The following is a 9998-nucleotide window of genomic DNA, read 5'->3' as shown; positions in this document are numbered from 1 at the left end:
CCTGACTCTAACATCAGTGAATAAATCCGTAAAATTTGGATTATAAGAAAAATAAACTATTTTTTTATTTTTTATTTTTATCTTTTGTTTTAAAGAAAAAAACGATGTATTGCATATCAGATTCGCATTTCACAGTAAAAGTATACATATCAAATATACAACAAAGCCAACAAAACAACATAAAAAATACGAGGAACTCATAAATAAATCAACGAAGATCCCCAATTTTTTTCTGGAATTTTCTAATATAAAAAAGGAGCTCATTTGCCAGATATAAAAAAAAGGAAAATAAAATAAAGGGCAAAGGCATAAGGGTGTGCTTTGCCCAACACACCCTTGCCCCAAAGGAAATTGGGCCAGCTGGGCCTAAGGCCTAGGCCCAGCCCGATCTCAATTGTTTTGTTTTTTGGGGTCCCAAACTATTGACCCGGCTTGCTGAGGCAGCCCGCATGCATGAATATTTCATGCATGCTCTGTACAGTGCGAAAATAATTGTAATTACATTTAATATCTTATTTTTCAAAGTGTTTTTTTTAGAAATACATTAAAATAATGTTATTTTTATTTTTAAAAAAATTATTTTTGACATCAACATATCAAAATAATCTCAAAACACTAAAATTTTTTAATTTAAAATAAAAATAATAATTTTTTAAAAATATTTTTAAAATATAAATACAAATAAATTCTAAAACCGGATTTGGGTACAACTAAGAAGGGAGGCATTGCTTGTTGCATAGGCGTGATAAAAGCTGAGAGGTAGCTGGATTGTTTAGAATTAGTTTATGGCATTCTTGACTTGACAATATCAATAGTAGCCGCCGGAGCCTGTTCATTGCCCACATATATAATATTCAAATAAATAATATTTACGCAAATGAAAGTTGCTTTGACTCTCTCTCTCTCTCTCTCTCTCTCTCCCCCTCCCTCTCCCTCTCTCTTCTTACCTAAATAAACAGACCTTTCCATAATATTTGCTTGCTTGTGATTAAAAAAATAAAATAAAAAACACTATTTTTGTTTTCAGTTAGTATCCAGGATTACAAACTTATATGTAAAACGTATTCCCGATATTAAATGAAAAGATAGTTTGTTTTGTTTTTATATTGACATTAGAGCTGTCGCACGTGTGCGGCGTCGCGGCGAATATTTCACTTCAAATCTAAAATTGTATAATATCTATCTGGCAAATATAGAGAGACACAAAATTCTTGTCTTTTATCAGTGAAAAATGGAATGGGAGTCGCCACCTAATATTTTGGTCACTAGGAACCCTAACTGGTCTTAGAGATCGGGTACGGGGACTGGTTGCGTAAAGGGAAGGTATTAGCACCCCAAATACGCCTTGCCTAAGGTAAGCTGCATTATTTGATTGTCTGATAAAAAGCTAAGGTGTTATTGTATTGCTAGTTGTTGGTCCGTCTATGGTTCAAGAAAAGTCCTCCTCAGTAAGGATGTCCTTATCTTATCGGGTAAAAACCTAGTCATTCTAACGTATATATGAAAACTATATTTTTAATATCAGGAATACGTTTTACGTATAAATTCATAATCTCAGATACTAAAAGAAGACAAAAATATTTTTTTAGAATTTTTGAAATATTGGCCAAGTTCTCATGGCTCTAACAAACTTGTTATTAAAGCCAAAGTGCATGCTAAAACCTTTTTTAAATGTTTTTGTTTTATGCATAAAAAAAAACAATATGATTTTTTTTGTTATAGGAAAATACGATGTGATGATTTTTTTTTATCTTTGAGAGACTTGGCCGTATGCATTTAAAACAAAAAAACATTTGTTTTTTTTTTTAATTTTATGTTTTTTTTTGTCTTGACGAAAATCGGGTATTTTAATACTGGATTAGTATCTTTTCGGTATAAAAATACAAACCAATATTAAGAAATTTTGATAAAAATATGCAGGAAAATCAACAATATTTTTTAAGGATTTTTCAGATTTTGTTTTTATATATATATATATCTATATATATAAATAATATAAAAACATTATAATATATAATATATAATAAATAATATTAGGTGAGCTGGGCTGGGCCGGCCCAACTAACTGGGCCGGACTCAGCCCCAAAAGGGTTGGGCCGATCTCGGCCCAAAATGGGGTTGGGCCGATCTCGGCCCAACAGTTCATTCTGCTTCTTCTGGTCTGGGCCGGACCCGGCCCAGACCTAAAGGCTGGGCCAGCATCGGCCTGGCCCAGGAAGGTAAAAACGAGGAGGGGAATTATTTTCCCCTCCCATCCCCTGCATGCAGAACGATATTTCGTTCTACATGCAGGAGGAAATGAAGCCGAGAATTAAATACAGGCGGCAGGGAAAGAAGAGTTACCTGGCGCGGAGGAGGCGGTGCGTTGCTGGCCTGGCTGTTTCACTAGCGGTGCTGCGGTGGAGGCCGGTGGCTGTGTCGTGGCTCACGGACGGCGGCTCCAAGCAGTGGTGCTGCTGTTCAAGCGGCAGAGAGAGAGAGATTTCTTCCTCTTCCCCTCTCCTCTGGTTTTTTCGTTTTTTCTTTCTCTGTTTCGTTTACCCGTGGTTATCCCTTTGTCCTCTCGGTTTTGTTTTAAAAAAACTTCCCTCCCCGGTTTCAAGCTTCCCCTTACTCTTTCCTTTATCTCTCTATTTCATTTCTCTCTTTGGCTCGTTCTTTCCTCCCCCCTCTTTTTCTCTTTTTTCGCGTGCTGGCGTTTGGGTCCTATTTATAGGGCAAAGGGAGCGGGGGGCGTCCCTATCGCTGTGCATGGGGAGCGACCACTTCCTGCCCTACGCGGCGCCGAACGAGGTGGCCAATAGGTGTGGCTGGCAGGGCGCGTCTCTCGGGGTCTCATCAATGAAGGGGTATGGGGCTATGGGTTGTGACAGAAGCGTGCAGAGAGAGAGAGAGGTATGAAGAATTAAACAAACATTTCTTTCTTCCCCTGCTGCGCGTCCAGGGGAAGAAGGAGGAGGAACAATGTCGCTCAAAACGACACCGTTCTGTTCTCCTTTTTTTTTTTCAACATGAAACGGCGTCGTTTTGGACAAAACGCGCTGTTTCATTTAAATATGGCGCCACACGTCAACTTCCAAATCAGTCCTTAATTTATCTTTTGTTCATTTCAATTGCATCCCTCACAACTTCAATCTCCGCCCTTATAGTTGGCCGCCTTTTTCACTTTGGTCCTTGGTCTCTAATTTATGCAATTTGACCCTCAATTGATCAATAAACTTCTAATTTCTTTAATTTGGCCCCTGATTGGGTTAATTACAGCCCCTCTATTTACGCGCCTTTTCCAATTTGGTCCTTAGTTTCAGATTTCCTCAATTAAGTCTCTAATTGGCCATTAAACTTCAATATTTATGCAATTAAGCCCCTGATTTGACCAAATCAACTCTTAAAAATTATAATTTGACCCCAGAACTTTAATTTCTTCCAATTAAAGCTCAAATTGACTTAAAAATCAATTTTTCTTGCAATCAAACCCTCTATAAATTCAATTAAACCTTCAATAAAATCCAATTAAGTCCATAAACATACAATTTTGGACTTTTCTCTTCAAATTAAATTTTCTTTTCCCACAAGGCTCTCATCATTCAAGTATATACTGTAAAAAATTTCGATCCTTGTATTTTTGAACCTCCTTAATCAATTTTCTGATCCTTTTCTGAGCGCTCCAATCTCCTATTATTTTTCTAATTTCTTCCGGCTATATATTTATATTTTTATTTTTATTTTTGTGTGGGGACCCAAAAATGGGTTACAACAAGAGCGATTAGGTTTTTTATTTGATAAGATAAGGATCTCCATACTAAGAAGTACTTTTCTTTGACCATAAACAGACCAATGATTAAAAAAACACAGCAATACCTTAGTTTATATCAGACAAATGAACAATGCAGCTTACCTCATGTAAGGCATAATAGGGGTGCTAATACCTTCTCTTTACGCAACCAGTCCCCGTACCTTAATTTTGAGACCAGTTAGGGTTTCTAGTGACCAAAATACTAGGTGGCGACTCATTCCCTCTTTCTATTAATAAAGGACAAGAATTCCTTATCCTTTTCACCTACACCATTTCCTCATTCCATTCCTGATCGAGGAGGATAATCACCGTGACGCCGCACTCATGCAACATTTACTCTTTTGAAGAATGGTGTGGGCCCTTTTCTTGAAACTGAACTTTCAGAAACTTTTGCCTTCATCAACCATTTCTCTAGAAGTATGTTTTACTCTTGACGAGGTTAAATATGCAATTTAGGACTATGATAACAATAAAGTTTTTGGGCCTAATGGGGTCAACTTCTTTTTCATTAAAAAAGCATGAAATACAATTAGAAGTGACATGTTTAATATGGTTAATGACTTTTATTTGATTGGTTCCTTTCCTCATGGCATCAATAGTTCATTCATCACCTTCCTAAAGTGGCTAGCTCTAACAACATTAAAGACTACATATACATATGAGTTTCATTGGATGTCTCTACAAGGTTATCTCAAAAGTGTCAGCTAACATACTTAAGGGTGTTATGTGACATGACCAAAAGATTGATGTCTTCTCCTAAGTGCAGGAGTGTTGAAGTAATAAATAATCTGGCAAGACCAGGGTCGAACCACAAAGAGGTTAACTATAATAATAATAATAAGTTGAAGAGAGTTTAGAGATGTGATATTGATATAAGGATTAAAAGTGATAAAAACAATTGTCAAAGTTAGAGGAACCACTAATGGTATCTCAAACAAGTATAGTATAAACTCTTATTACTCAACTGGAAACCACTCATAAAGGAGGTTCCACTCGGATTATAAATTGTTAACATGATTACATTAGCTATCTTATTCGAATAATGCTAATACTTGTAAATGTTGTCAGGTATTCATGATTATAACTTATGTTAACAACAAATCAAGTTCCTTTCATAGCACAGGTGTCGGTTATACCATACGGTTTGGGCTATGAAAGTGCCAAGTATTTGTTGTACCAAGGGTTATATAACATAAATCTAGATTAACTATTTAACAAACAAAGTATTAAGAGTGAATAAGATAACAAATACAAAACATGTTAGTATCAAACATTAAAATCCATGTTGAGTTTATACTATACTTATTCTTACATCATTAGTGTAACCTTTTCACCTTGACATAATAAACTTAGCTAAACATAATGAATAAGAGAAAAATAAATAAACAAGATAAGAACACAAATAAGATATAAGTTAACTAAGTAAAGGAAAGGAAATGAAAAACATAAACAAGAGATTAATATAAACAAAACTTAAGCATTACAAAAATATAAAGAGAGAGAGAGAGAGAGCAAGAACATGATCTTGATCTGAAAACCAAGATGCCTAAATGTATGGCAAATGCCTCCTTTTATAGGCCAAAATTTGGAACTATTGATTTGATGACTAATTGTTAAGTGGGTGGCCATATCTTGACTTGGTGACAATCCTTATCTTCTTGTCTGAACAAAACGTCATTGATAAAGTCAGAATTTGAACATACTTAAATCATGAAAGTTCTAGGAAATTGTCTCAGCTTTCCAGGAAAAAAAATTAAGGTCATTTGGACTTCTAGAACTCGAGATATGGGCTAAACACTGAACAGTGTCTGGGCTGCAGGACAGATTTGGACTTCTTCGTTGTTGCTACAATTTGGACTTGAAAATGGCCTTTTTAAATCTTGGACTCCGCATGAAAGTTTTAGGCTTATGTCTTAGCTTTCCATCCATATAAAGCAGACCTAAATCCAAGATCTACAGCTCCAGATATGACCCGATGACCAAACAGTGTTCTAGTTTGGACTGAACCAGCATCTCTTTTCTAAGTTTGGCCCTCTCTTTATCCTTTCAATTTCAGTACTTAAACTCATCAATCAATCCTTTCATTTATGTGATAGGCCTGCATTTAAGATGAATATTTACCATAAATTAAAGGTATTTTATGGTATTAGACTTGTTATTATAAAACATGCTTTAGTTAAGGAGTTATTGATACTTCAAGTGCAAAATGATAATATAAAACCTTGATAAAAATGCACTTTTAAGTACTAATCATTATGCTTGGGTTATTGGTGCTTATAAGAATGTTTTCACACAAAAAAAGACAAATCCTTGATAGTCACTTAAAAAGAAGAAAACTAAAAGTTTCTCTTTCTTTAAAAAAATCAAAAATCAAATTAAAGTGCGACATTTGGTTATCCAATGCATTTGTATTTGTTTATACTATAATCTATTTCTTTAAAAAACTTTTGAGAGTCAAATATTACGTTTTTCTTTCTGAAATAAATAATATTAAACAAACCATAATGAATGATGGCGCAGAAGAATTGTATTATTAGTAAATGGATCATAATCAATAATCGAATGAGAAAACGATACAACAGTAAAATAATCAAATTAAATTCTAAAACCATAATTAAACAAAAGAAAGGAAAACTAGAACCATGAATTTTTATTCTTAACCACAGCCTTGAATGAATGAAGTGGTGACCAAATTCTGTTGAATTAATGCTGAGAGCTCTATCTTTCAGCCGTGAAAGCCCAATTTGCAGATGCTAACAACTTTGACTTCAAATCCAGCCGAAGGCATTCAGGCATTTCTTGGCCTTTTAGCATCCCGAACCAAACTATCTTCAATCTTCGACGTTTCATTAGAAGTAATCAGAGGATACGTATGTGGAATAGGACTGTGGGAGTCTCTTCTAAGAAACTGCTTGAACCACTTGACTGATTTTTTAGGATATCGTTTCAAATCATTTTTGTAATCAACATAGTAGAGGCCGAACCTCACAGCATAACCACTTCCCCATTCGAAATTGTCCATTAAAGACCAAGCAAAAAATCCCTTAACATCAACACCATGCTCACTGCAATAAATAAATATTGAATCCCAGTTAGATGGATTTGGTAACTTAATAATATAATTGTTGCTATAGATTAAAAAAACTTATTATCAATAAATGAAAAGAATTAACTCACTTGATGGATCTCAAGACATTCTTAAGGTGGTCTTTGTAAGATTTTTCTCTTATGGGATCATTAAGAGCTTCCTTTAGTGATGAAGCATTGTTATTTTCGTCATCAACCCCTGAAAAAAATCAGTAAAATAAAACATTAAGAACATATATACTTAGTGTTAGAGAAGTACTAAGAAACTTAAATGTAGCATAATGTATGATCGTTCATTTCAACCATACCATTCTCAGTAATGTAAATTGTTGGGTTCCCGTATAGATCTTTGGTGTAATTCAAAAGCCTGCTGATGCCTTCGGGATAAATATAAAGCCATTTTACACCAGCCTGTGGACCTATTGGGATTCCATTTCTCTCTCCTACAAAATTAAGAAATAACAAAGTAAATTAATATTTGATAATTGATTAAACATCATCTGATTGAAAAAAAAAATAGAATAATAAAGAAAAGATATCGATCATTGGTTACCTGTCCAATTAGCACGAGCATCTGACATGAATCCAACACTCTGATAATTTGCATCGATATTTTGAGCATAATATGTTGTGTAGTAATTAATTCCAATAAAATCATACGATCCCTTCAACATCTTAGATTCCTCGGCAGTGAACTTGGGCAATCTTCCACCAACAAAATCATGCATGTTACGTGGATAGTCACCATTAGTTAAAGGATCCATGAACCTGCCACCATAAACAAAAACACTGATTACCTTCTGTTTACACATACATATCAGGTCTTCTCTAGCTGAAATGAGAATTCAGAAAGTACTTTTGAATTTGATATATATAAAAAAATACTAACCAACCAAGCATGAAGTCGAGGCTTCTTTTGGTTGCATTTTGATCATCTTCACTGTTTGAGTAAGGTTCAAACCAATGAGAAACAAGTGTTATCCCAATCTGTCCACCTTGACATGACTGATATTTTTCCTTGTATAGTTTCACTGCCGCAGCATGAGCGAGCAACAAATGATGGCTAACCGTATACACTTCAGTGGCACCAGTGTTTAAGGATCGGTGGGGATCATTTACAACGACAGAAATCCTACCCGGTGCCATCGTGCCCATGTCATAACCTTGAACACTGAACATCCATGGCTCGTTCAAAGTAATCCACTTCTTCACTCGGTCTCCAAACTTTTGGAAACAAAGGTCGACAAAGTCTCGGAAATCATTTCTGGAAATCAATGTTTCATGTGAGAAAATTTATAGTAAAGTTTTGAATTTTAGAGAAGCATATGTCCACAAAGTCTCCAAAATGACAGATTAGATTATAATATTTCGAAGCTACAACAATTTTGGATATTTGAAGAATAATTAACGAAAGGTTGCTACTTACACAATGTTAGGACTTAAGAAACCACCATATTTATCTTCTAAAGCTTGTGGAGTATCCCAGTGAAAGAGAGTAACGTAAGGCTGCAAACCTATATATTACAAAACATCATATAATCAGATGGAGCGGCCAAGATAAACCTTTTGTTGTATAAGAATTTTCGCATCAATTTTTGGCAAAATATTATGATTAATTGAAGGGAAGGGAAAGGTTATAACCATTCTTAAGGAGGTCATCAATGAGATCGTTGTAAAACTTGATGCCTTCTTCGTTTACTCCAGCACTTAACCTGCCATCTGATTTTCCAAAAACAAATCCAACGGAAAGCTATTATATATCAAATGGAAATTCACTCAGTGAAAACAGTGTCATTACTATTACTATGTCAAGAACAAATTTTAAAAAAAAATGAAAAAACTTACGTGGTAATACTCTAGACCAAGAAATGGAGAATCTGAAAGCATCCATTCCCATCTCTTTCATTCTTTGCACATCTTCCTGTAACATTTATCAATTTTTTTTAAACACTAAATTAATCAGAATATAGTTATTTACATCATATAGATAACCACAACCAAAATATGATGAAGAACTCCCATACCTTATAACGATGGTAGAAATCAACAGCTACATTTCCGTTGCTATGATCATTTATTCTCTCTGCAAACGTTGAAAAGTTAATAATGGTGGTTTTCTTAGGACATTAACATAATTCTATTCAACTTTTAGCGAGGGAAGTACAAATTTTAATGAGAGAGATTGGTACCTGTATGTTCCTCAGTGAAAGTGTCCCATATAGCTGGTCCTCTACCATGTTTGTTTGTTTCACCTTCATACTGCATGTCATAATAAAATAATAACGAAAAATTAATTAACATTAGTATTATTTTAAATAATTTTCTGTTGTCCCCTCCTAATTACTGCACTAGAAGCAGCAAAATTTAGAGTATGTACCTGGTAAGCTGATGAGGATGTTCCGAAAACAAAATCATCTGGGAAAGAATAACGGCTGAAGTCATCAATGCTTCCCATTGCAGTCTAAGTATTGAAGCTGGCACTTGGATAAATAGGATTAGATATTATAAAGGCTTGGGCTTAGTGTGTGAAACAGAGGTTTGTTTGGGTACAAAAGAATGTAACGCAAGTTTGTATAATGAGGCAGAGATTCTGTGCTTTTCCTTTTCCTCGATAGGAGAGATGGTGAGTTACAGAGCTGTAGAATGTATGAAGATGTAGAGATTTGATGCAAGATGGCATGGATGGAACGACCATTTTATAGGCACTAGCCTCCCAGCGTGTACAAGCAGCATTTTCTTGACTTTTTTTAAGGATTAATTTTTTGACTTTGACAAAGTTATCTCATATTGCTTCTCAGCGTGAGAACGCATTACTTCATAATTTCTAAGAAGTTTCAAATAATCAAAATAAGTTTTTGTATGGAAGAATTCCAAATAAGATGGCATTTGAAGGTATTTGAAGTTATTTTAGGACATATACGTGTCATGCACGACCCACTTAATGGGAATCACGGCACATAATCACTCGATCAACATATATATATATATATATATATATATATATATATATATATATATATGTTGATCGAGTGATTATGTGCCTATATATATATATATATTTATTTTCTTACATACTCTAATAAAAATTAAACAATTTCGTTACATGCGTGCGTTCCTC

General features: G+C 34.6%; 1 protein-coding gene and 1 long non-coding RNA gene across 2 annotated transcripts; one reads left to right on the top strand and one right to left on the bottom strand.

Annotated features, from left to right (window-relative positions):
• Positions 1–6365: 6365 nt before the first annotated feature.
• On the bottom strand, positions 6366–9407 carry LOC18094951 (beta-glucosidase 12). Its single transcript, XM_006369361.3, has 11 exons — positions 9258–9407; positions 9070–9139; positions 8905–8963; positions 8726–8801; positions 8522–8599; positions 8307–8394; positions 7770–8144; positions 7434–7648; positions 7189–7323; positions 6971–7079; positions 6366–6858 (listed from the first exon to the last, which is right to left on the bottom strand). Exons 1-11 carry the CDS (start codon positions 9333–9335, stop codon positions 6582–6584), a joined length of 1560 nt encoding a protein of 519 aa, XP_006369423.2. The 5' UTR covers positions 9336–9407; the 3' UTR covers positions 6366–6581.
• Positions 9209–9504, top strand: LOC127904925 (uncharacterized). Its single transcript, XR_008058357.1, has 2 exons — positions 9209–9345; positions 9380–9504. It is a non-coding gene; the product is annotated as an uncharacterized LOC127904925 (long non-coding RNA).
• The last annotated feature ends 494 nt before the right edge of the window (positions 9505–9998 follow it).

This window comes from Populus trichocarpa, chromosome 1, assembly GCF_000002775.5.
Source record: "Populus trichocarpa isolate Nisqually-1 chromosome 1, P.trichocarpa_v4.1, whole genome shotgun sequence".
Classification (NCBI taxonomy): domain Eukaryota; kingdom Viridiplantae; phylum Streptophyta; class Magnoliopsida; order Malpighiales; family Salicaceae; genus Populus; species Populus trichocarpa.
Note: the sequence above shows the minus strand (reverse complement) of the source record. Positions and strands in the feature narration are given on the sequence as shown.

Excerpts from the sequence above, each read along its gene's own strand:
- LOC18094951 (XM_006369361.3), bottom strand. The coding sequence starts at position 9,335 with ATGGGAAGCATTGATGACTTCAGCCGTTATTCTTTCCCAGATGATTTT. Across the intron at positions 8,964-9,069 it reads TTTCACTGAGGAACATACAG|AGAGAATAAATGATCATAGC; the intron begins GTACCAATCTCT and ends CAACGTTTGCAG. Across the intron at positions 7,649-7,769 it reads CTCGACTTCATGCTTGGTTG|GTTCATGGATCCTTTAACTA; the intron begins GTTAGTATTTTT and ends TTATGGTGGCAG.